Source organism: Rattus rattus, chromosome 2 (assembly GCF_011064425.1).
Source record: "Rattus rattus isolate New Zealand chromosome 2, Rrattus_CSIRO_v1, whole genome shotgun sequence".
Classification (NCBI taxonomy): Eukaryota; Metazoa; Chordata; class Mammalia; order Rodentia; family Muridae; genus Rattus; species Rattus rattus.
This window is the reverse complement of record NC_046155.1, coordinates 180,705,870-180,733,735: the sequence shown is the minus strand read 5'-3', so window position 1 is coordinate 180,733,735 and position 27,866 is coordinate 180,705,870. Positions and strand designations below refer to the sequence as shown.

At 38.8% G+C, this 27,866-nt stretch overlaps 2 protein-coding genes across 2 annotated transcripts; one reads left to right on the top strand and one right to left on the bottom strand.

Annotated features, from left to right (window-relative positions):
• The first annotated feature begins 120 nt into the window (after positions 1 to 120).
• Positions 121 to 27,145, top strand: LOC116892744 (zinc finger protein 54-like). The gene is given in 5 exon segments (XM_032894616.1): positions 121 to 209; positions 17,633 to 17,724; positions 21,954 to 22,080; positions 25,095 to 26,723; positions 26,726 to 27,145. Coding segments are annotated over 5 exon segments (1,908 nt in total). The 5' UTR covers positions 121 to 175; the 3' UTR covers positions 26,752 to 27,145.
• Positions 2,353 to 3,255, bottom strand: LOC116892745 (ribonuclease H2 subunit B-like). Its single transcript, XM_032894617.1, is given in 2 exon segments — positions 2,353 to 3,096; positions 3,099 to 3,255. Coding segments are annotated over 2 exon segments (873 nt in total). The 3' UTR covers positions 2,353 to 2,380.
• Positions 27,146 to 27,866: the final 721 nt, after the last annotated feature.

The window sequence follows — 27,866 nt, the reverse complement described above, 5'->3', positions numbered from 1 at the left end:
ATACATGACAATGGGAAGTTCACTGTAGAATCCTAAATTTTGTTTCTCTTAACTTACTGGGCACAGTAGTATGCTAGCAATTCAGGTACTTTCTGAAGAATCTCTTTCTCATGTGCAGGATTCACTGATCACCCAGACCTGCTCTCCTGTGGAACAGAACAAAGAGACCTGGACGATGGAGAGGAAAGAGACAGTAGCTAAGGATCCAGGTATGTTGGAGGATTGGTGAAGGGATGGCAAGGGGTTCAAGTGAATGTGGAAGTGGGACATGAAATCAGTTTTGCCACATTCTGTTTCACTAGCAATAATTCTGGAGGCTTCCTCTGAAAAAAATCTCCTCAGGATTATCCTATTTTAGAAGTGAGAAGACTTTCTACAGAAGAATTGATACTCGAAGGGAAATAAAAATTTATTTGACTGTGCATAGAATGATGCCATCCTTATTCCATGCACATCACTGATCAGGTCTACATACCAATATTAAGTGTTTTTCATCTTAGTGATTTCAATATATTATAGAATGATGAAAAATAATACCTCTAGGTTTATGTGTTTTAAGAAATTTTGAGCTTTTCGTATTCTAGCACATTCTCTACATTTTCTTCATTCTGAAAATAATACCAACCGAGTTTTGATAAGAATCAAGAAATTATTTGCAGACTATTAAACTCTGTCTATTCTGTCTTCCCATGGACATCTACTGTCTGTTGTCCTGACAACTCTAAGTGGTTCCCATTGCTGTATTTGTTAATGTACTTTGAGATCACCTCTCCGTGAGATATTTTTCTGTCTCTTTACTGTTCCTTGGTACTATAGGATTATTTTCAGTAAACTGTGCAAATAGGATTATAGGAATTAGTTTAACAGGAATCGGTTGGCATCTGAAAGCAGATGGTCTTCCTTCTAGGTTGTCTCCTCAGGTTGAAAAGAGCAGGGTCAATGTGCCAGTTTTCACATGTTTAATGCTGTCTTCTGTTTGTGTCTGCTGGGGATGTCTGCATTCTGGGTTTTGTGACATGTACCTGTGTTGATCAAGGACTATCTAGTGGGCCATTTTATCATTTGCTAATACTCTTTATTTTGTATTTTAATACTTTTGTCTTTTTTGTCACTATTATAATTATGATCATCAGTTGTCTTTACTGCTACCTATAGTCATAGCCTTTAAAACATTTTTTTAGGCCAGGGTATGGTAGTGCAAGTCTTTAATCCTAGCACTTTTGAGGAAGAGGCAGGCAGATCTCTATGAATTCTAGGCCAGCGTCATCTGTGGAGTAAGTTCCAGGACAGCCACGGCTACATAGAGAAACCCTGTCTTGAAAAAAAATATATATTATTGTTCAATATCTTGTATCTTTAGATATGAAATGGATTTTTTGATAGAAAATATGTATTTTAATTTCAGCCGTCAAGTTTTTTGGATACTATGCTCCCTTTACATCTTTGGTTTAGGGAATATTACCCATTTACATTTCAGGAAAATGCTGAAAAGATACATTTGCTACTGCCTAGTAACATGAGTGTGGATACTGACTAGAGATTGGAATCTCTGTATTGAATTTACAGTATCTTATGGCCTATAATGTAGACCTTTTTTAATATGTACATATTGGCCATCACAAGTGCTATTGAGCATTTGTTTGCTTATTTATTGATTATATTATCATTTGTTTCCTTTCTAGTGTTTTGATCGATTCTGGATTCTTATCCATTATTCTGTAAATAGATTGCTAATGAGTGCATCTACCGTGCATTGTGTCTCTTTATACTTTCAGTTATTGTTATTTCCCTGGATGTTTTTCATTTTATACAATACTATTTGTCAGTTGCTGCTCTTCTATCAAGTGTTTCCTCCTTCTTATTACTTCGGAGTTTACAGTTTCGATCATACATGAAGGTCTGTGATTGTAGGAGAGACTTAGACTTAGGTTTTTATATATGTTTTTATATATGGATGGATAATTTTCCCAGTGCCACTATTTGAAGAGGCTGTCTAGTCTGCAACCCATGTTTGAGGTAAACATGGTTGTAGTCATGTGGTCATTGCTATTGGCCAGGTACAAGGTCTGCTGCTCCATTACACTGGGCTGATCTAGAATCTCACTAGGATAGCTAAAACATTGCAACCTTTTCCTGAGGTTGTTCTGTACCGAGGAAATTTCTGGGTCAATATAAATTTTGGGTTTTTCTTTCCTAATTCTCTGAAGATTATTGTGGGAAGTTTAATTGTAATGTTAATAGAACTGAAGATATAAATCACTTTCACATATATAGCAAATTTCACAATAGTATACCCCATTCTTTTTTTTTCTTTTTGTTTTTACATTTTTTTATTATTCTTTTAAATTTTTTTGTTTCACTGGATTTTATTTTCAATGTTTCAAATCTTTCCAGTTTTTTTATTTTTTGCACCAAAAAAAGCATCAATACTTTTCATTCCGCTCTTGTCAACTTTAGCCAAAGCCTTCTGAGCTGCAGTCATTTTGCTATTTTTCTTGCCGTTTTTCAAGTCCTTAGTGTTAAACTTAGTGTAATCTTCTTCTGCTTCTACAGGCTCATCTGATAACTTTAGTTTCTTTGCGGGAGGGTTTTGCAGGGAGGCTGGAGGTTCTGGAAGCTTCAAGAACTTGGATAAATCGTCACTTAATTCTTTAGGGATGTAATCAGAGATCAGACCGTGGGCATATCTAACATAGTCTTCTTCCTTGTCCCTGGAAACCTGAACAGCAGATAAATATGCAGAAGACTGTACCCGGGCTCCAACATTGACATTATTGGCTTTCAGTGCTGCCACGGTTTGGTTGACCTTCTTCTCCAGCCACTTCAATGTCTTCTCCGTGCTGTATTTATAGTACTTCTTGCTCTTCACTTCTTTTTCCTCTGTCACATGCCGAAGTGACTTCTCAAGCTCAGGAAATCTCAGCAGCAAGGTGCAATCTGGAAACATGTCATCCACTACAACCTGATCCAAGGGCTGATGCTTCCCCTCTTTGCCAGCCTTTATGTGATAGTGAAGGAGCAGAAATAAAGGGTCCATGGGTGTGGCAAAGTGGAGAAGGCCCCCTGATTGAACTGATTGATTTATAAACCAAGCTTCTGTAGACACGCATCAATTAAGTAAGTGGCTCCTTCTGCTGAGTGCGGGTTGACCAGCTTTACAAACAGGAGCCCGCTCTTCGACTTCTTCAAGGCATCTTTTAAATATTCTGGAAGTAGGAACACTAGCTGCCTAGCAGCCAAGTCCCCTCCGGCCATGTCGCACGCTGCCGGAAGTCTTAATTTTTTTATCATATATTTCTTTACTTACATTTCAAAGGTTATTCCCCTTCCCGGTTTCCTGTCCATAAGCCCACATTCCCTCACCTGCCCCTCCCCCATATGGGGAGTCCCCCTCTATCCCCCTTATTGCCCTCCCCCATATTCCCCTGCACTGGGGGTCCAAGCTTGGCAAGACCAAGGACTTTCTCTTCCACTGGTGGCCCAACAAGGCTATTCTCTGCTACATATGCAGTTGGAGCCCTGTCAATCCATGTATAGTCTTTTCAGTGGTTTAGTCCCTGAAACTCTGGTTGGTTAGGGGCATTGTTGTTTTTAAGGGGTTGCAAGCCCTTCCAACTTTTTTTTTTTTTTTTTTTTCTTTTTTCCGAGCTGAGGACCCAACCCAAGGCCTTGACCACGAGGCAGCGCCCACCACTGAGCCAAATCCCCAACCCCCCTTCAACTCTTTCAATACTTCCTCTAATTCCTCCTCAAGGGGGTCTTATTCTCAGTTCAGTGGTTTGCTGCTAGCATTGACCTCTGTATTGGACATACTCTGGATGTATCTCTCAGGAGAGATCTATATCCAGTCCCTTTCCGCATGCATTTTTTTAGCTTCATCAATCTTATCTAGTTTTGGTGGCTGTACATATATGGGCCACAAGTGTGTCAGGCTCTGAATGGCCATTCCTTGAGTTGCTGCTCTAAACTTTGCTTCCATATCCCCTCCTATGAATAGTTTTTTCCCCTTTTAAGAAGGAGTGGGAGCATCTGCATTTTGGTCATCCTTCTTCTTGTGCTTCCTGTGGTCTGTGTAGATTGCATCTTGGGTAATTTTAGCTTTTTGGCTAACATCTACTTATCAATGAGTGCATACCAAGTGTGTTTTCCTGTGATTGAGGTACCTCACTCAGGATGATATTTTTCTAGTTCATTCTATTTGCCTATGAATTTCATGAAGTCATTGTTTTTGATAGCTGACTAGTACTCCTTTGTGTAGATGTACCACATTTTTTTAATCCATTCCTCTGTGGAAGGGCATCTGGGTTCCTTCCAGCTTCTGGCTATTATAAATAAGGCTGCTATGAACATAGTGGAGCACGTGTCTTTGTTGTATGTTGGAGCATCTTTTGGGTATATGTCCAAGAGAGGTATAGCTGGCTCTTCAGGTAGTATAATGTCGAATTTTCTGAGGAACCTCCAGACTGATTTCCAGTATGGTTGTACCAGTTTGCAATCCCTCCAACAATGGAGAAGTGTTCCTCTTTCTCCACATTCTCGCCAGCATCTGCTGTCACTTGAGTTTTTTATCTTAGCCATTCTGACTGTTGTGAGGTGGAATTTCAGGGTTGTTTTGACTTGCATTTCCCTGATGACTAAGGATGTTGAACATTTCTTTAGGTGCTTTTTGGCCATTTGATAATCCTCAGCTGATAATGTTTTGTTTAGCTCTGTACCCCACTTTAATAGGGTGATTTGGCTCTCTGGAGTTAACTTCTTGAGTTCTTCGTATATTTTAGATATTAGCCCTCTATCAGATGTAGGATTGGTAAAGATCTTTTCCCAATCTGTTAGTTGCCATTTTGTCCTAATGACAGTGTCTTTGCCTTACAAAAGCTTTGCAGTTTTATGAGGTCCCATTTGTCGATTCTTGATCTTAGAGCATTGGTGTTTTGTTCAGAAATTTTCCCAGTGCCCATGTGTGTTCTAGATACTTCCCTTTTTTTTTCTATTAGTTTGAGGTATCTGGTTTGATGTGGGAGGTCCTTGATCCACTTGGACTTAAGCTTTGTACAGGGTGATAAGAATGATTGATTTGCATTCTTTCACATGCTTACCTCCCTGAACCAGCACCATTTGTTGAAAATGCTATCTTTCTTCCATTGATGGTTTTTAGCTCCTTTTTGTCAAAGATCAAGTAGCTATAGGTGTGTGGGTTCATTTCTGTGTCTTCAGTTCTATTCCACTGATCTATCTGCCTGTCTACTATAACAATACCATGCAGTTTTTATCACTATTGCTCTGTAATACTGCTTGAAGTCAGAGATGGTGATTCCCCCAGAAGTTCTTTTATTGTTGAGTATAGTTTTCGCTATCATGGGCTTTTTGCTATTCCAAATGAATTTGCAAATTGCTCTTTCTATCTCTATAAAGAATTGAGTAGGAATTTTGATGGGGATTGCGTTGAATCTGTAGATCGCTTTTGGCAAAATGGCCATCTTTACTATATTAATCCTGCCAATCCATGAGCATGGACAATCTTTCTGTCTTCTGAGATCTTCTTCAATTTCTTTCTTCAGAGATTTGAAGTTCTTGTCATACAGATCTTTCTCTTGCTTGGTTAAAGTCACACCAAGATATTTTATGTTATTTGGGACTATTATGAAGGGTGTCGTTTCCCTAATTTCTTTCTCTGCTTGTTTCTCTTTTTGTGTAGAGGAAGGCTACTGATTTATTTGAGCTAATTTTATACCAGCCACTTTGCTGAAGGTGTTTATCAGGTTTAGTAGTTCTCTGGTGGAACTTTTGGGATCACTTAAGTATACAATCATATCATCTGCAAATAGTGATATTTTGACTTCTTCCTTTCCAATCTGTATCCCTTTGATCTCCTTTTGTTGTCTGATTGTTCTGGCTAGGACTTCGAGAACTATATTGAGTAAGTAGGGAGAGAGTGAGCAGCCTTGTCTAGTCCCTGATTTTAGTGGGATTGCTTCAAGTTTCTCTCCATTTAGTTTAATATTAGCTAATAGTTTGCTGTATATGGCTTTTACTATATTTGGGTATGGGCCTTGAATTCCTATTCTTTCCAGGACTTTTATCATGAAGGGGTGTTGAATTTTGTCAAATGCTTTCTCAGCATCTAATGAAATGCCCATGTGTTTCTTATCTTTGAGTTTGTTTATATAGTGGATTACATTGGTGGATTTTCATATATTAAACCATCCCTGCATCCCTGGGATGAAGCCTACTTGATCATGATGGATGATCGTTTTGATATGTTCTTGGATTCGGTTTGCAAGAATTTTATTGAGTATTTTTGTGTCAATATTCATAAGGGAAATTGGTCTGAGGTTTTCTTTCTTTGTTGGGTCTTCATGTGGTTTCAGTATAAGAGTAATTGTGGCTTCATAGAAGGAATTTGGTAGTGCTCTGTCTGTTTCAATTTTGTGGAATAGTTTGGAGAGTATTGGTATGAGGTCTTCTATGAAGGTCTGATAGAATTCTGTACTGAACCCATCTGGACTTGGGCTCTTTTTGGTTGGGAGACTCTTAATAACTGCTTCTATTTCTTTAGGAGTTATGGGGTTGTGGTATCTGTCTAGGAAATTGTCCATTTCCTCCAGATTTTCAAGTTTTGTTGAATATAGGCTTCTGTAGTAGGATCTGATGATTTTTTAATTTCTTCAGATTCTGTTGTTATGTTTCCCTTTTCATTTCTGATTTTGTTATTTTGGATACATTCTCTGTGACCTCTGGTTAGTCTGGCTAAGGGTTAATCTGTCTTGTTGATTTTCTTTTTTTTTTTTTTCTTTTTTTCGGAGCTGGGGACCAAACCCAGGGCCTTGCGCTTGCTAGGCAAGCGCTCTACCACTGAGCTAAATCCCCAACCCCTCTTGTTGATTTTCTTAAAGAACCAGCTCCTCCTTTTGTTGATTCTTTGTATAGTCCTTTTTGTTTCTACTTGGTTGATTTCAGCTCTGAGTTTGATTATTTCCTGCCTTCTGCTCCCCTTGGGTTTATTCATTTCTTTTTGTTCTAGAGCTTCAAGGTGTGCTGTCAAGCTCCTGACATATGCTCTCTCCTGTTTCTTTTTGCAGACACTCAGAACTATGAGTTTTCCTCTTAGTACCACTTACATTGTGTCCCATAAGTTTGGGTATGTTGTACCTTCATTTTCATTAAATTCTAATAAGTTTTTAATTTCTTTCTTTATTCCTTCCTTGACCAAGTTGTCATTGAGTAGAGCATTGTTCAACTTCCATGTTTATGTGGGCTTTCTGTCATTATTGCTGTTATTGAAGACCAGTCTTAGTGTGTAGTGATATGATAGGATGCATGGCATTACTTCTATCTTCCTGTATCTGTTGAGGCCTGTTTTGTGACTGATTATATAGTCAATTTTGGAGAAGGTTCCATGAGGTGCTGAGAAGACAGTATATCCTTTTGTTTTAGGATGGAGTGTTCTGTAAATATCTGTTAAATCCAATTGGTTCATAACTTCTGTTAGTTTCTCTACGTCTCTTTTTAATTTCTGTTTCCATGATCTGTCTAGTGATGAGAGTGGGGTGTTGAAATCTCCTACTATTATCGTGTGAGGTGCAATGTGTGCTTTGAGCTTTAGTAAGGTTTCTTTTATGAATGTAGGTGCCCTTGCATTTGGAGCATAGATATTTAGGATTGAGAGTTCATCTTGGTGGATTTTTCCTTTGATGAATATGAAGTGTCCTTCCTTATCTTTTTAAATGACTCTTGGTTGAAAGTAAATTTTATTTGATATTAGAATGGCAACTCCAGCTTGTTTCTTCGGGCCATTTGCTCAGAAAATTGTTTTCCAGCCATTTACTCTGAGGTAGTGTCTGTCTTTGTCTTAGAGGTGTGTTTCCTGCATGCAGCAAAATGCTGGGTCCTCTTTATGTATCCAGTCTGTTAGTCTATGTCTTTTTATTGGGGAATTGACTCCGTTGATGTTGAGAAATATTAAGGAATAGTGATTGTAGCTTCATGTTATTTTCATTGTTAGAGGTGGAATTATGTTTGTTTGTCTCTCTTTTTGTTTCATTGCAAGGAAATTATATTCTTGCTTTATGTACAGTGTAGTTTCTCTCCTTGTGTTGGATTTTTCCATCTATTATCCTTTGTAGGGCTGGATTTGTAGAAAGATATTACGTAAATTTGGTTTTGTCATGGAATATCTTGGTTTCTCCATCTATGTTGTTTGAAAGTTTTGCTGGATACAGTAAATTGGGCTGGCATTTGTGTTCTTTTAGGGTCTGTATGACATCTGTCTAGGATCTTCTGGCTTTCATAGTCTCTGGTGAGAAGTCTAGTATAATTCTTATAGGTCTGCCTTTAAATGTCATTTTACCTTTTCCCCTTACTGCTTTTAATATTCTTTCTTTGTTTTGTGCATTTGGTGTTTTAACTATTATGTGACGGGGGGGATTTCTCTTCTGGTCCAATATTTTTGGAGCTGGGTAGGTTTCTTGTATGTTTATGGGCATCTCTTTCTTTAGGTTAGGGAAGTTTTCTTCTATAATTTTGTTGAGTATATTTACTGGCCCCTTAACTTGGGAATCTTCACTTTCTTCTATACCTATTATCCTTACGTTTGATCTTCTTATTGTGTCCTGGATATCCTATATGTTTTGGGCTAGGAGCTTTTTGCGTTTTACATTATCTTTGACAGTTGTGTTGATGTTTTCTATGTTATCTTCCTTCCCTGAGATTCTCTCTATTATCTCTTGTATTCTGTTGGTGATGCTTGGGTCTACAGCTCTTTGTCTCTTCCTTTGGTTTTCTGTATCCAGGGTCATCTCCCTTTGTGCTTTTTTTATTTATTGTTTCTATTTCAACTTTCAATTCCTTCACCTGTTTGGTTGTGTTTTCCTGTAATTCTTTCAGAGATTTTTGTGTTTCCTCTAATGGCTTCTACTTGTTTATTTGTGCTTTCCTTCATTTCTCTAAGGGAATTTTTTTTATGACTTTCTTAAAGTCCTCCATCATTATCAAAAAAATGTGATCTCATTTCAAATCTAGATCTTGCTTTTCTGGTGTGTTTGGATATCCAGTATTTTCTTTGGTGGGAATACTGGGCTCTGATGATGCCAAGTAGTTTTGGTTTCTGTTGATTAGGTTCCTGTACTTGCCTCTAGCTATTAGCTTGTCTCTGGTGTTTCCTTGTCTTGTTGTTTCTGGGAAGCTGTACTGGACCCTGCTGTATGCCTCTGTTTCAGCACTGTTGTAGAACTGTTTTCCTCTTTTCTTTCGCCTGTCCTGAGAACAGGTGCTCTGCTGTAGGGGAACTCCTGGAGACTGTCTTCCACCTCGAGGTGTGGGCAGGAATCAAAGGGTCCTTCCCCTGATTGCTTGTGTAGGTCCTTGTAGCCCTCGGGCACAGTTGGCACTATGCGATTCCCTCTTGGGTCTGGACTGTGGGCAGAGGGTATTCTCAGGATTATCCACACTTCTGAGGTTCCAGGTCTCTCCCCCACGGGATTTTGGTGCAGTGAGCTGTTTGGCTGGATCAGTTGGGTCCTAGGTGCAGACCTGAATCATGGGTACAGTCGGCTGTCTGTACCTATATCCCTCTGTGTAGAGGCACTGTGCAGTTTCCCCTTGGACCAGGAATGTTGGCCGAAGTGTGCAGAGGTTGCCCATCTGTCCTGTGGCCTCAGGATATCTGCACTCCTGGGTGGTTTGCTCTCTTCACCACAGGATTTGGGTCCCCATTCTTTTTTAATTAATTCATTTACTTTACAACCCCAATATCAGGCCCCATCCTTTAAGTACCCCCTTGTACAGGTAGAGGGAGTACTCCTTCCTCATGCTTCCCTCCTCTTCTCCTCTGATAAGGGGGAGGGCCCCCCCGGAGGGCCCCCCCTCCATTACCATGCCATGGTACATCAAGTCTCTGGTCATTTGACTATGGTTGGCCCAAGGACGTATGGCCTTGTTGGTGTGGGTGTGGCCTTGTTGGAGCAAGTGTGTCACTGTGGGCACCTGCTTTAAAACCCTTGAACTAGCTGCCTGGAAGCCAGTCTTCTCCTAGCAGCCTAAAGATGAAGGTTTAGAACTCTCAGCTCCTCCTGCATCATGCTTGCATGGATGCTGCCATGGTCCCTCCTTGATGATAATGGACTGAACCTCTGAACCTGTAAGTCAGCCCCGATTAAATGTTGCCCTTATAAGAGTTTCCTTGGTAATGATTCTCTTCACATCAGTAAAACCCTAACCAACACAAAAGTTGGTACCAGGAACTGGAGTATTGCTGTGATAGGCTTGACCATGTTTTTATTTGGAGGAATGTGGATTTTAGGACTTTGGATTTGGAAAGCAGTGGGATGCTTTAAGTGGAGCTTAATGGGCTATCCTAGTAGGAATATAGAACACTTTGTTGCTGAGAGTGATTTAAACTGTGCAGACCCAGCTCCAAGAAGTTTCAGTGGAGAAGAATTTCAGAATGTGGCCTAGAGGCTGTTTTGTGGTATTTTGGTGAAGAATATGGTTGTTTTTTGCCCTTGTCTGAAGAGTCTACCTAAGGCTAAAGTAAAGAGACTTATATTCATTGTATTGATAAAAGAAGTCTCAAAAGAGCCCAGCAGAGACTTTGTTCTCTAGTTTAGTCTTATGAAGAGTGTTTTAGTGAAAAGGAGCAAGAAAGGAAAAATACACAGCATATGGTTCAAGTAATAAAGGGGCACCAGCAAGTAAAATGGAGCCGAATCCTGTGTTCAAGGAGATAAAGAGATGAAGGGAGTGGTAATCTCAGGGCATGATCCCACCCAGCTAAAAGCTTATTGTTTGTGTTTGCAGTTGAACAAGGAATAGTTTGGACTTTTAATCTGGAATGAATACAATCTAGAAACGGAGCTGTGATCCAGTTATTGAGACTGGAAGACACAAGCTTTTTATCCAGATCTTAGGAACAATGGCCATGAGAAGCTGAGGTCCAAGCATGGTGGTGCATATATGAACACAAAGGGAAGCATATTCCCAAGTTAGAGGCCACCCTGGTATAGAACAAGTACCAAGTAGAAAAAAGCTTAAATTCAGGCTTGGGGGACAGAGCCATGCAGTTCTCTGAGTTTAAGGTCAACCTACAGAGCAAGTTTCAGGACAGCTAATCTTAGGCAGTGAGGGAGGTGGAGAACAGAAAGTTGATAATAGAATAAGTGGGCCATGTTCCAGCTGGAGCAAGCAGAACTCAGCAGCTTCGGCCATGTAGCTCTGGCTTTAGAGTTAAGAATAGAAGGGACTCTTGGGACAATTGGTGCTGGTTAGCTGGAGCTAAGAAGTTAATGGTGATTAAGAATAGATCAGCTTCACTGAGGTGAAATCCTCTGCGAAATGTTTTTTGAGAGCACAAAGAAGCTGTGTTCCAGAGATAGCCAAGGTTGTATCTTGTGCTGCAGCTGGACTTGGTACTGTGTAAGAATCACGCAGGTGGTACTAGCTTTGGAGGTATGAAGGGGTCATGGAGAGCAGCTGAGGCTTCATACAGTGAGAGGTCAAGGAAAGCCATTGGTGAAGGTGTAGCCTCAGTTGCAGTTTACAGCCCTAGACTGAAGGGGTTATACAAAGAAGTTGAGCTTGGCACCATGAAGAAAGCCTAGGAAAGGCTATTAGTGAAGCCTAGTTGTAGTGGAAGACCCCAGTGTATTCGAGATACTGTACCAGGAACAGCAGTAGCATTGGAGTAGTGTCAACCAGAGTCTAGGGTGCTACAAAGGGAAAAGTTGGAGATGTGACCCAAGCTCTTTGGAGAAGCCCAGAAGATCATGTGTAGATCCCAAACATTGAAATAAGGAGCTGTGAAGTTGAAGTTGCCTTAGAGACCCCAAGATGCTTGAGGTGCCAGAGTGTTGGGTTATCTGCTAAGAGTGGAACCAGCCCAGGAGAAAGAAGTTTGTTGCAATCAACAAATACAAAAAGGGAGTTGGAGAACTGAAGAGTGCCTTGACATCAGACATGGAGATGCAGAGTTTGGAGTGTGCCAAGATGTTTTTCTTTTTCTTTTCTTTTCTTTTTTTTTTTTTTTTTGAGCTGAGGATCGAACCCAGGGCCTTGCGCTTGCTAGGCAAGCGCACTACCACTGAGCTAAATCCCCAACCCCGCCAAGATGTTTTTCTATCTTGCTTTGGGGATTATAGTTATGTGATTGGATGAATCTCAGAAGAAGATCTAGGTATGGCCCCCCTAGACTCATGCATTTGAACAAGCCTATAGGGGCCAGGGAGTGGAATGTGATGGTTTGAATATGCTTGGAGACAGATAATAAACAGAGAAATAATGAAACTAACAGAATCAAATGGACTTAAGAGATATCTACAAAATATTTCACCGAAACACCAAATATGCTATCTTTTTCACAATGCCTCATGCAGAATTCTCCAAAATTGATCAAATACTCAGTGACAAAGAAAGTCTCAACCAATACAAGAAAATTAAAATAACTCTTTATAGCCTATCATCACCATGCAATAAAGCTGGACTTCAACAACAACAGAAACAACAAAAAGCCTACAAAATCATAGAAACTGAACAACACTTTACTCAATGACCACTGAGTCAAAGAAGAAATAAAGAAATAAAATACTATGTATAATTCAATGAAAATATACCCAAACTTATGGGACACAATAAAAGCAGAGATAAGAGGGAAGTTCATACTACTAAGTGCTTTCTAAAGAAATTGTGGAGTTCTCATACTAACAATTTAGCAGTATACCTGAAGTCGCTAGGGAAAAAAAAAGAAGCTAACACAGCCAAGAGCAGTAGACAGCAGGGAATAATCAAACTGAGGGTTGATATCAATCAACTAGAAACAAAGAGATCAATACAAACAGTCTAGGAAAGCAAGAGCTAGTTCTTTGACACAATCAACAAGATAGACAAACTCTTGACCAAACTAAGGAAAAGGTAGAGAGACAGTATCCCAATTAATAAATCAAAAGGGAAAAGGGAAACAACAACAGACACTAGGGAAATTCAAAGAATCGTTACTTCAAAAGCCTGAACTCCACAAAATTGGAAAATCTAAATAAAATGGATGATTTTCTAGTCAGATACCACTTACCAAACTTAAATCAAGATCAGGTAAACTGTCTAAATAGTCCTATAACCAATAAGGAAATAGAAACAGTCATTAAAAGTCTCCCCCCCACCCAAAAAAAGGCCAGAGCCAAATGGTGTCTATCAGACAGAATTCTACCAGACTGTTTCAAAGAACAGCTAATAGCAGTACTCCTCTAACTAAACAGAAACAGGAAGAAAATCACCAAATTCATTTTTGAAAACTGTGTCATCCTGATAACTAAACCCACAAAGACTCAAGAAAGAAAGAGAATTTCAGACAAATCTCCCTTCTGAACATTGATGCAAAAATATTCGGTAAAGTTTTTTCAAACCAACTCCAAGAATACACCAAAGATATACTCCACCAAGATCAAGTAGGATTCATCCAAGGGATGCATGGGTGGTTTATTATACAAAAATACATTAACACACTCTACCTTATAATCAAACTGAAAGAAAAACAAATCACATGATCATCTCATTAGATACTGAAAATCCTTGGACAAAATCCCAAACCCCTTCATATTAAAAGTCTTGGAGAGATCAGGGATAAAAGGCACATACCAGCTGCCCAATAGCCAACATCAAATTAAATGGAAAGAAATATAAAGAAATTCCATTGTTGTGGTTTGCCCTGAAGTTATCTGTATTTTGATGCTAATTCCACGGCCCCAAGGACAGCTGCCTAGTCAAGGACTCAGAACTCAGGTGACTTCACCAGAACCACCTCCCCATTGAATTTGTAAAGTACAGGTGACTTTGTATGTTTAAGTGGGCAATTATATCTTACCAGTTGGATCTAAGATTATTGCGTTGTGTGTTCTATTATGTGAGGGTTTGAGTATAGGAAAGTGTGTGGCGGCAAGAGACACTGGGTCGCCGAGGAGTGGGGATGTGTTTCCACCAAGATATCTAGCAGATATCTTGGGCACCTAGCGGGATAAAAGACCAACAGTACCTTTTTTATTCTTATATTTTTTACAACAACATTCCATTAAAATCAGGGACAAGGAAAGGCTGTCTGTGCACTCTCTCCATATCTCTTCAAAGAGTGCTTGAAGTTCTACCCAGAGCAATAAGACAACTAAAGTAGATCAAGGATATACAAATTGGAAAAGAAGCCAAAGGGTCCCTATTTGAAGACAATATGATAGTATATAGAAGTCACTTCCAAAATTCTATCAGAGAACAACTGATAAACAAGTTCTGCAACGTGGCTAGATAAAAAATTAACTCAAACCAGTCAGTAGCCCTCCTTTATACAAATGATAAATGGGCTAAGAAAGAAATTAGGGAGATAACACCCTGCACAATTGTTACAAATAATATAAAATATTTTTGTGTAACTCTAACCAAGCAAGTTAAAGACCTGTATGACAAGAATTGAAGTCTCTGAAGATGTCAGAAGATGGAATGATCTCCTTTTGTCATGGACTAGTAGGATCAACATAGTGAGAATGGCCATCTTACCAAAAGTAATCTACAGATTCAATGCAATTCTCATTAAAATTCCAACAAAATTTTTCACATACCTTGAAAGAATAATTCTCAATTTTATATGGAAAATAAAAAACCTAGGATACATAAAACAATGTTGCACAGTAAAAGAAATCCTGGAACTATGACCATCCCTGACTTCAAGCTGTGCTACAGAGCAATAGTAATGTGTCCCATTCTATTTGTATGAAATCTCTTTTCCTAGTCACTGATTTCTTCAGTTCCTTCAAGGAATCAAATTGTTGATTGTAGACATGTTTCTTCTATGTGATTAGTTCATGCAAAGAGTTTTTATTCTGGGGTTGGGGATTTAGCTCAGTGGTAGAGCGCTTGCCTAGGAAGCACAAGGCCCTGGGTTCGGTCCCCAGCTCCAAAAAAAAAAAGAACCAAAAAAAAAAAAAAAAAAAAAAGTTTTTATTCTCTCTGTGTCTCCTTACTAGATTTTTTTACTATTCAGTTTCTTTAAATTTAGATTCATATATTCTGGGCACATGAGTGCTTTGCCTACAAGTATGACTGTATATCATGTGTATCCTAGTACTGGAGTTATGAATAGTTGGGAGCCACAAATTGGGTTCTAGGGGTGTACTCTGGCTCTCTGCAAGAACAATGGGAGCTCATAACCACTGAGCCATCTATTTTGTTGCCTGTTGAATGTTATTTTATGTGAGTAGCAGTAACACAAAATGGTAAAAAACCATTCTGGTCATTTTTTATGTAAATGATGCAAAATCCTTATTATTTCTTAATAGCTTTTTCTTTCATTGTTATAGTATGTTGGTACGAATTCCTAAACATGATAGTACAACTTACTTAGTCTGTATGTTTTCAGGGATGAGCATTTGCTATTGAATAACTATATGGTGTACTATTGTCTAGGGAAGACTGTTTCTCCAGCTCTTAGACTGTTTCTCCAGAATTCCTTAGTGTGTGATGAGGGTTGAGGCCTAGTAAGCTTTCTCCTTTCTATGTTAGCATGTCTCCAGGTCGTGTCCTTCCTCAGGTCATGTATAGGCCACCATGATTTTAAGGTCTCATGCATGTAGCTTCTCTGACATTTCTAGGAGTCACAATGTCACAGCAAACCTCCTCTTCATCTGGCTCTTACAATATTCATGCCCCTTCGTGCTCAGTGATGCTTGAGTCTTAGATGGCAGAGTTGTTTTACTTATGAGTCAACTCTGCATTTTGAATGATTGTAGCTTTTTTAATCTCCATGTGCTGAAAAGAAAAACAAAAAATTCAAACAAAACCCTCCAAAACCACATTTCTTTATCAAGGATGAGTATTACATTTATCTGTCAGAATTAGGATAAATATTTAGACTTCAATTAGGGTTTATTCTGATTTAGTAAAGTAGTGGTTGTAGCTTCTTCTCCAAGATTTGTGACTTTACTAGCCTTGGGGAAACTGGCTAGGTTTCCAGTACCAGGTATGATTTCCATCTTGTTGCAGGGCAGGGGTCTTAAGTCAATTAGAAAGCTGTTGTTTCTCGACAAAGGCATGGTTGCCATTCTTGCACCCTCAGGGTTATTGTGCAGTAGAGATTGTTCTGGTTCATAAGTGTCATAGCTGGATAGGATTGTCAGTTAGCTGCCTCCTTGATAAGCTTGCATGTTGCCTTCTGGTACTAAGTAAGCTAGTACTAGGGAGGAAGATTTAGTGTCATCTAAAGATCCATCTCTTGAGTCCCCTGGGATCTGTGTCCAAAGTACATCGCTTCTTAAAAATAGGGACTCATCTTCTATGTCTGGGAGACAACCATGGACAACAGCAATATCCTATAATGTATTGGGAGTCACATAAAGAGCTGTAACAGCAACTTCAAAGCAAGCTTTTCATTGGTGATTTTATTAGAAAATATATGGCTCTTGTAGGGAGCATTATCAGCCCAATGGGAAGTTTTCCTTCACACTCCAAATGTATATGCATTCATCGTCTTTTATGCATGGTAAGCATTTTGTGGTAGATGGATGCCTTATGACTGTATAGACATCTTTATTTTTATTTTACTGTCCTTCAAAGGTTATATCTATCTAAGAGACCCCCAATACATTTTCATTTTTATCTTTAAGATCACTTGTTACCTGTTATCTCCTGTCTATTATTCCTCCATATCCCACCATGGTCTGTTTTTATTTTTCTGGTTATTGTAGTTACTCAAGGTTGAGAACTCATATTTGAAGATTTGGAGCTAGGAACGTCATTTGAGGGTGAACATTCAATGTCTGTGGTTCTGGTCTGGTTTGCTCTACTCAGTATGATCTTTTCTAGGTCCAATCATTTACCTGCAAATATGATTTCAATTTTCTATATAGCTGAATAATATTCCATAGTTTATATGTACATTGTAATTTGCCAGTTGAAGGAAATTTACATTGTTTGCATTTTGCACCTATTGTGACTATAGTGGCATTTGACATGTATTTGTGGAATAGGATGTTGAGTCCTTTAAGTATATGCCAAAGAGTGGAACAGCCGTGTCATGTGCTAGATTGTAATTTAAGGGTTTGTTTATTTGACAATTCTCTCTATATATTGATTTCCAGAGTAGCCACTTGTTTTTGTTCATAGTGTTTTTATTCCCTATGATTTTGTTTTTTATGTTGATGGTTGGATTATTTATAGGATTCTTCTACCTTTATTGTATGAAAGAGTGGTCGGCTGTCTTGAGCTTGGGTGATTATTTCCCAGTTTCCTGTATTTATCTATTCTTCACATGAAATGTGTTCTTTTCCATGTTCTGATAGATAATTCCTCCAATTCTCCTGCATAAGTTTTAACTCTAATTTATTATGTACTATGCTGCTTTTGTAAAATGAATTGTGTTAATTCGTGACTGTCTTCAAATGCACTTATGTCCCCATCAATTTTGAGAGAGTATTGTCCTGAATGCTACAATATAGTTAATGGTGATTTTCTCTCCAAGTTTTAAATGTCTTTCCATGCTCTCCTGGCTTTGGGATCACTGACACAGATAGAATTTTGTTACTTGGGTGTTTTTATGTGGTTTCACTTTGTTCTTTAACAACATTCAGTATTAATTTTACTTTTCCTGTTTGACTCCTTGACATTAAAGGACCACAAGCCGGCTATTCATTGTTCTTCAAAGAGAAAATCAAAGAAGAAACACGGAAAGAAATGGCTGATTCTCCATTAATTATGTCCCAGGTCAGTGGTCATGTCTACTCTGTTTCTAAAAATGTTGTAGTTGGATACATTGCAAGCCTTTAATTTTCTGCTCCTGATAATTTTTTAAATTTTATTTTGAAAATTGTTGCAAACAGATAAAGAAAAACACATTGCAATTCACCAGATGCAGAGGCTACTCAAGTCAATGCATTAACAGAAGCTCTGGAGCCTCAGATGTGGTTTCATGTTTTCATGATCAAATATATTCTTATGAACTGTTCCACTACCCAAACCCAAAATTCCTGTGTCAGAATTAGAACTAGAAAAGTTCTATATCCTTTTTATCCTTTCTTACAGCTGGTGATTGTTATCTGAATTCAGTCCTAATTGAACACCTAGTATTTAACGTTTCAAGTTCTCTTTTTCCTCTGTGTTCTACTTTACCTAAATTTGCATTGTTTCCACCTGTACATATTAGATCATTTCTGGTTTCTTTGGAAACTCAGTTATTTCCTATGTTTTGCTGAAGCAGACAGATGAAAGGTTGTTTTGCTGAAGCAGACATACATGAAAGAGTGTTGAAGCAGACATATTAGAGAATGCTGCAGCAGACATGTGAAAGAATGTTTCACTTAAGCACATAGGTGAGAGGATATTTTCCTGAAGCAGATACTTGATAGGATGTTTTCCTAAAGCAGACATGGGAAAGAGAATGTTTTGCTGAAGCAGTTGCATGAGAGGACATGCGTGATGTTTAGAAAGAATATAAATATGACCCCACAGACAGCGAGAGGAGGCTCTGGCATTGGTTCACCTTACTCAGCCTCACTAGTCTTTGCAGGTGATGCTCCTATATTGGTTTGCCTTGTATTACATTGCTGATCTATGCTTGTTGTGACTTCATAGAGCATAACTGCCAAAGAGCTTGTGGTGATATTCCAGCAGCTTCTTGTAGCTTCTGTGGTCTCGGGCCAATTGCCAGAGATTGACAGAGCCTCGCTGTTTCTTCTGGATCTAACTGCAGTTGCTGATTTGTGAGTGGTGATGGCTGAGGGGGACTGAACTGATGCTGGTGATTATTGTTGGTGTTTTGCTAGTGGACTGGACTCTGACAATGAAGATTGGAATAGCCTCCAAAAACTATTTCTAAACATGTCCACATCCCTCATTTCCTATTAATATTTCTTTTTCACTACCTCTGGTGGATAGTGTTCTAGAAGGGAGGTTAAAACATTTAAGAACCCTTATTAAAGTAGGTGTTGAAAAATTGAAGCCTACACATATTATAAGCTAGATTCTGCATCTGAGGGAAAATATTGTCTCTTCTTTTTTACTGGTATGTCTTCACATAATATTACACATTTTGAGTCCATCTGTGTTTTTCTGCAAATTATTACTTTTTCTCTTCACCTCCATAGTATTTCATTTTTTATGTATAACATTTTTATTATCCATTTATCTGTTGACATTTAAGTTGATTTAATACTTTTCTATGGTGAACAAAGTAGCCGCCAATATGGTATATAAATATCTCGAGAGTGGGGTGTAGAGTTTTCTGGGTACATTACCAGGAAGGAAAGAGCTGAATTATAGATTAGTTGTAGGCTTAAAATTTTAAATTATCTCTAAATTTATTTTTACAATGACTGTAATTTACACACACACACACACACACACACACACACACACACACACACACACACACGCATCCCAATAGTGAATAAGGCTTCCTTCCTCTCCACATTCTCTCTAACATTTGTTAAACTAGATGACACTGCCTGGGGTGAGCCACTATTTCAGAGTAGTTTTTATTTTATCATCCTGATAGCATCTTAGGAATCCTGAACACCTTTTCCATGTTTGTTGGCAATTTGTGTTCCAATCTACCAAAGTGTCTGCTTAATATATTTGCCCATTTGTTCATTGGCAGTTTTATTTTCTTGGAGTTTTATTTCTGTATTCTTGGCAAATTCTAGATATAAGCACCTGTCCACAATGTTGCTGTTACAAATTTTGTCCCATTTTGTGGGTGTCTTTCTGCTCTTCTGCTTGTTCCCTTTGATGGATAGAAACTTTATCTTCATGTCCTGCCATCTGTTGCTGCTTGGAGTTACTTCCTGTGCTGTTGGCGTTCTTTCTATTCAAGTTCTTCCCTGTCCCAATGGGTATCCTGATGGGTATTCACTGTTTTCTAGGTTTATTTTTTGTGTGTCTGGTTTTAAGTAAGGTATTTGGTTCATTTTGAATGGCCTTTTGCACAAAGTGGAAAATAAGAATTTAATTTTATTCTACTACTGGATCTAATTTTGGCAGCACTATTTGTTGAGAAAACCATATTTTTGAAATATATGTTTTTTGCCTCCTTTGTTAAATATTAAAGTAGGCATATATTTGTAGTTTTGGTTTTGGGTTCTTTCTTCTATTTTGTCATATTCCTTTCTTATTTTATGACTATACCAGGCTATCTTTATGACTACAGCTATGCAGTATAATACCCAAAATTCATACCTATAGCACTTTTCTCCATTCTTCTAAGATTTTTATTTTTGGGAACAAGTATTCTGCATGAACTAATGTCTTGTAATTTTAAAATAAATCCACTATGACACGTAAACAAAAAATATGTTGATATCCATTTGTGTAGTCTTTGGACTATATTACTGAGTGAGGGCTATGTGCTGTGCAGGTTTTATTTGTGGGATCTGTCACATTTTCTTGAATCATGGTCCAAAACATGCATATTGGAACACATGGAGTAGTTAGCACAATGTATTAGCAATGTGTGGAATTACAAAAGACTTAGCTCTTGATTCTTAACCATAAATAAACTTGGATCCTACTAGTAAAGATTTAAGCATACTGTAGAGTACTGAAATGGCAGGCATATGTGGCTTAATTATGCCATGAACTTAACGTTCTTGAGTATAGACTAAGATTGGAGTCTACTTGTATTTCTCTTTGGGGTTTAATATCACGATGGTGGTGATGTGTTCACGTGTTTATTGGCACCTCATATCTGTTTGTCTCAGGAGAATAACTCACTTGGTTAGGAAGCTCAGGGGTACCTTCCCAAAGTAGAGATATCAGTATTTTTACTCTTTTTCTTTTCGTTTTTTTTTTCCCCACAAACAACATTTCACTGTGCAGAGAACTTGGGCTTGGACTCATTATGTAGAATTATGTGGAATGCATCCATACAGATGTCTCAAGGGCATTGACTCACATGTGTATAAGCTGTTTGTTACATTTCTTGCAAAAAGATTATTCCCCATGGTGGCCTTGCTGTAGACACTGTGTTTGCATGTCAGGGCTTCATGCCTACCCTGCAGCTGCAGTATACTAAAATTGTTGTCTATGTGGCTCTTGTATATGTTTAGGAAAAATTGAAATGTTTAGATCTTTTCAATGTTGCTGATACAGATTTTTCCCTTTGCATATTAGTAGCACAAATATTCTTAAAAAATTAATTGTGCAAACTACTGCTTTTTATGTGGTATAGTTAAAAATGTCAGTGTGTAGTGTGACTACAATCCTTGCTACTATGGAAGAAAACTCTTTGCCAAAAAGTCAGTCATGAGTTCTTCCTTCCATACCCCTTTGCTATTTAATGGTATAGCATTATACCTAGAATTTAAAAATCATACCTGAGCCTGTTGGAATAGAGTTAGGTAAGACCCAGTATAGACAAGATTGACTCAGTGTCTGTATTCTAGGATCATCTTCAGGCAAAGCATTTAAAAGCACATGTCCTCATCACAAATTGTCCTTCTGAGATATGTATACTGTGTCCATAACAGATAGAAAACCATGTCCAGACCTTAAATGTGAATCTTGTTTCATGTAGATTGCTTATAAAACTATTGTCACCCTGTTTTTACAGTTAGAAAACTTCATTGTAGGAGGCTGGAGAGATGGCTCAGAGGTTCAGTGCACTGATCGCTCTTCCAGAGGTCCTAAGTTCAGTTCCCAGCAACAACATGTAGCTCATAATCATCTATAATGAGATTTGGTTCCCTATTTTAGTATGCAGGTCTATATGCAGGCAGAACACCGTGTACATAATAAATCTTTTTTTTAAAAAGACAATTTACTATAGAATGTGACTATATTGAAAGTCATCTTCTTTAGGTTTTTTTTTTTTTTTCTGATGATGTGTGATGATAATGGTCTTCCCTCATCAACACCCATCTCCTTATATACAGGAAAGTATCCTGGATATAAGTAACACAAAGTATCCTTAACCTCAAGTCAAAATATATTTTTTTCAGCGTCTGTTGACATTTGGGGATGTGGCTGTTGACTTCCCCCAGGAGGAGTGGGAATGCCTGGACTCTGCTCAGAGGGCTTTGTACATTGATGTGATGTTGGAGAATTACAGCAACCTGGTCTCTGTGGGTGAGCACATTCTTCTTGAATAAATCCTAACTCATTATTTATAAGTACTGACTTCATAGGTTGAAAACTCTCTATTAAGCTGTCACAGAAAAAAAACCAGAAGAATAGTTTGGTAGTAAAAAAGAAATTTTCCAAGATGTCTGCTAGCCCATTCGGGCAGAAGATAGCTAAAGGGCACTACTAGTATGAGCAAGTACATGGTTGAGAGACTAGGACAAATTGAACCATAGTGATTCATGCATTATGTAGAAGCAGTACGACTTGAGACAAGGCCACAGTAAGGAGCAGCCAGATGTAAGAGGCCTGCACTGCCACCTAAGGCCACAGTACTGTCCAGCCTATGCTGATGTCCATGGCCATGTTGGGTTCATGTTCCTATTGGCAGCAGGGGTCTATGTCGATGACTGTGGCCCACGTTACCACCAAAGGCCATAGAGATGTCCGTTGTCTGGGCTGCTGTGTGAGTCCATGTTGATGATTGAGAGACTCCTTGAGCTTGCTCCACCCTTCATCAGCCACCACATGGTAGAGCAGGCTGTAACTTGGGCGTGGGGACGCTGACCCCCACCTATTGCCTAGGCAACACTGTTGCCATTGGTGCAGTAAATGTAATAGACAGACCAACCCAGCTACCACCAAGGCTCAGTTCCAGGACTTTGAGTTAACCCACACCAACATGTATACCATCTATGAATTGCTGGAGCACATGAAGGGGCCAGTCCTGGTGAACCAAACCTGCAGGATCTCCATGACACATTGCAACAACAGTATATCCAAGAGCAGTCTAGGCCAGGGTCTAGTCGTGGTGGTATAGGAGGAGCCAGAGGCTTGGAACTGGACTAATGACTCATTACAACAAGCATTTTCAATTAAAACTGTTTGGGTAAAAGGGTATATGGTGTGACAAACCACAGCTTCCCAATGCCACTATGACATGTATGTGTTGGAAGAGTGGACTTGTACATGCACAGCAGGACTGGTGCAGGAACAATTGTTCCGGGTGTGAGAGAAGGCTGCAGTTGATATACGGGCACATAGTTTTCCATAAGGCTTAAGCAGACTTTTTTTTTAATTTAATTTTTAATTTCTTTTGAAGGGTAGGTTACAAGGATAGAAGGCAAATATGGAAGGACTGAGATCAGTGGAAGTAAGGTGCACTATGCAAAATTGACAAAGAATCAGTAAAAAATATTTTAAGGAGAAAAAAATTTTCATGCTATTTAGTATTTTTCTTTTCATTTTTCATTTTAGAGGTGCCATCCACCCTTAATTTTGGTTCCAAGAAGCACTCAGAAATTCATTAGCATATACTATTTCCACCCACGTCTTAAAGCTCCATAGCCATCATTGCAGTTTTCACTGTTTTAATTGTAAGGGAAACTGAAGACGTGCAAATTGAAAATTCTCCCAGAATATGCTGGAGATGCTGACTGGAAATAGTAATTGGGAATTTATTCCTAGATTCCTCTACTTTGTGTTCTTCTCATGTACTGAGCACAACACTGTCTTAGACATCTGAATTGTTTCTAAAAATTCCAAATTGGCTGTAGGTTTCTTCACATGGATTATTGTGTGCAGAGTACATGGATTATTGTGTGCAGAGTAGGCCTGGTTACCTGCCTGGAGCAAATGGGGTTGCCCTGGAAGATGGATAATTGTAGTAACCAAAACCAGGGAGTGCAAATGAATGAGTAGGACAACAGAGAAGGATTAAATGAAAGAGAAAGCAAGAGCTGAAATTGCCTTTGCTGTATTCAATTCTTCTTGAAAGGATTCCTGATCCTTGCACTTACTACAGTCTCCTGTCCTAAAGATGCGTCCTGCCTGTTGTAACTCTTACAAGTCCTTGTGACTTATTAGACCCGTAGACCTGTATGGGAACTTAATACTAGTACAATGTGCATCGTTACTTGACTGTGCAGCCATCAGATTGGAAAAATTTTACAAATTATATGTCTATTGCGAGTCCATGAAGTAGGATTATTCTGTAACTGCCTTGCTTCCTTGTATGTCTTCATATGACATGATCAGTTTCATTTCAGTGGAGGATACACAGACATCCTTTAGGAAAATGATCTTAGGAGGTTGTGTACAGAGGATACATGAGAATAACTGTATAAGGAAGTTAGGAAACACAGCAGCGTGGAGCTCAGACAGTGGAGGAAAAGATGTGAGCAATTGCTCCCTACGAAAGCCCTGCCTCAGATGATCTAGAGCTTCGGATAGCTGGACATCTGTGGAAGCCCTGCCTCAAATGGTCTAGAGCTTCTGAGAGCTGGCAGAATATTTGCTTGCCATCCATTACTTTTGAAAAATCTAACACACCCCTCTCCCCCTTTTTTTTTAAAAAAAGAAAAGAAACAGACTCTTTCGTGGTTTTAGTAAGCCTTTATCTTAAAAGGAAATGGGACTCTCGAACAGCAGTCTTCATTGCCACACATTAGGAAATACAAACACCGTGAGCCTGGGTTTGGACTAAAGTCTTTATCCATTTATGAGAAAAATATTTAAAAATACAAGTGTATTCCAAATATAATCACTGAGTGAGCTCCATCCCAAAGCTAATTATATACATAGAATTGTTTGTCCCATCTTGTGCCAAGTTAGACATTTTCAATAAACATGAGATTTGTATTAGAAATCACTGACCTTGAAGGCTGGCATGCTGTTTGTGTGACCTTGAAGGCTGGCATGCTGTTTGTGTGACCTTGAAGGCTGGCATGCTGTTTGTGTGACCTTGAAGGCTGGCATGCTGTTTGTGTGACCTTGAAGGCTGGCATGCTGTTTGTGTGACCTTGAAGGCTGGCATGCTGTTTGTGTGACCTTGAAGGCTGGCATGCTGTTTTTGTGAGGATCCATACAGTTACAGTGAGTGAAAACTGTCAGCTCCTGGGAGATCTGTTCTAAATAGTTACAGGTTGACTTATTTTAATAGAGAACTTACAGAGACAGTCATTTATCGCAAATGTCATCTGGATACAACTCCTATTAATCTGAATTGTACTCATTTTCAGAGAACTACTGCATATGTGAAACTGTGCATCAACATGTGAAGACTGAAAAGGAGTCTTGTCAGTGTAATGAGCTTGGTGAAATGCTTCGTGGTCCCTCCAACTGTGCACTTTATAAAAGAAGTGACGCTGTAGAAACCTCTAATAACTACAGATGCTGTAAGGACAGGGATGCCTCTGTTGACTCATCAGAGCCAGATCAACATACAAGCATGCACACTGGAGAAGAACCTTGTGAATCTAAAAACTGTGAGAAATCTTTCAATTTGTGTTCCAACATTAGTCAAGATGCAAACAAGCTGCAGAGTCAGGGAAAATATGATGAATTCAGCTCTGCATACAGTCTCATGCAACAAACAATCTACATTGGAGATACACCACACCAATGTGAGAAATGCAGGAAATGCTTCAGTACCGCCTCAAGCCTCACTGTACACCAGAGAATTCATACTGGAAAGAAACCCTACAAGTGCAATGTTTGTCACAAATCCTTTACCCAGTGCACCAATCTTAAAACACATCAAAGACTTCACACTGGCGAGAAGCCTTACAAATGCAAAGATTGTGGCAAGTCATTTCCTCAGTTGTCAGCACTTAAAAGCCATCAGAAAATGCATACTGGAGAGAGACCTTATAAATGTAAAGAGTGTGACAAATCCTTTGCTCACTGTTCCAGTTTCAGGAGACATCAGAAAATCCATAGTGCTGAGGAATATTATACTTGTCAACAATGTGGCAAGGTCTTACATCAGCTTTCACACCTTAGAAGCCATCACAGACTCCATACTGGAGAGAAGCCTTACAAATGCAGTGAGTGTGACAGATCCTTTACCCACTATGCTTCCTACAGAAGGCATCAGAAAACTCATTCTCTAGAGAAATTTTACAAATGCAAAGAATGTGGTAAGTCCTTTCTTGAATTGTCACATCTTAAAAGGCATTACAGAATCCACACTGGTGAAAAGCCTTACAAATGTGAGGTATGTGATAAATCCTTTACTGTTAATTCTACTCTTAAAACACATCAGAAAATTCATACTGGAGAGAAACCTTTTAAATGTAGGGAATGTGATAAATCTTTTACCAAGTGCTCACATCTTCGAAGACATCAGAGTGTTCATACTGGAGAGAGACCTTACAAATGTAAGGAATGTGACAAATCTTTTACTGAGTGTTCAACTCTTAGAGCACATCAGAAAATTCATACTGGAGAGAAACCTTACAAATGTAGAGAATGTAACAAATCCTTTATCCAGCGTTCAAATCTTAGAATACATCAGAGAGTTCATACGGGAGAGAGACCTTACATATGTAAAGAATGTGGCAAATCTTTTACTAAGTGTTCAACTCTTCAAACACATCAAAAAATTCATACTGGAGAGAAACCTTACAAATGTAGGGAATGCAACAAATCCTTTACCCAGGACTCACATCTTAGAACACATCAGAGAGTTCATACTGGAGAGAGACCTTACATATGTAAGGAATGTGGCAAGTCTTTTACTAGGTGTTCATATCTTAGAGCACATCAGAAAATTCATACTGGAGAGAAACCTTACAAATGCAAAGACTGTGACGTATCCTTTATCCAGATTTCAAATCTGAGAAGACATCAGAGGGTTCATACTGGAGAAAAACTATTGTAACTATTGTGACATAGCATTTATCTGATATTCCTTGCTTACAAATCACAACAGTATAAGTAATAGAAACATAAAAATAACAAGTTCTGAATGCCTTTAATGAGCATTTAAAACTTTAAAATAAATAAGAGTTTATTTTAACATAAAATTCTGCAATTATAACTGTGGGAAAAGTTCTTGTGTATGTTTGCCAGGACTGCAAGTTTGTTCTGTGCACTACATGTATGCCTGGTACAGGTAGAAGCCAGAAGAGAGCATCTGATCCCCTGAAGTTGGCAGTATACCTAGTTGTGTGTCGCTATATTTATGTTGGAAATTGAACTCCTGTTCCCTCTAAGAGCAACTAGTGCTTTTTTTATTAAATTAGATATAGTTCTTTATTTATATTTCAAATGTTATTCCCTTTCCAGGTTTCCTGTCCATAAGCCCCATCCCCTCCCCCCATTCTGGTGTCCCCCCCCCTACTGCCACCCCTCCCCAACATTCCCCCTGCACTGGGGTCCAACCTTGGCAGGACCAAGGACTTCCCCTTCCACTGGTGCCCCAACAAGGCTATTCTCTGCTACATATACAGTTGGAGCCCTAGGTCAGTTCATGTATAGTCTTTCTATAGTGGTTTAGTCCCTGGAAGCTCTGGTTGGTTGGCATTGTTGTTCTTTTGGGGTTGCAAGCCCCTTCAGCTCTTTCAGTCCTTCCTCTAATTCCCCAAAGGGGGTCATGTTCTCAGTTCAGTGATTTGCTGCTAGCATTTACCTCAGTATTTGACATGCTCTGGTTGTGTCTCTCAGGAGAGATCTATATCCCATCTCTTTCAGCATGCATTTTTTTAGCTTCATCAATCTTATCTAGTTTTGGTGGCTGTATATATATGGGTCACATGTGGGGCAGGTTTTGAATGTTCATTCCTTCAGTCTCTGCTCTAAACTTTGCCTCCATATCCCTTCCTATGGATATTTTTGTTCTCATTTTTGAGAAGGAGTGGGAGCATCCACATTTTTGTCATCCTTCTTCTTGAGCTTCCTGTGGTCTGTTTACATCTTGGGTAATTCGAACTTTTGGGCTAATATCCACTTATCAACGAGTGCATACCAAGTATGTTTTTCTGGGATTGCAACCAGTGCTCTTAACCAGT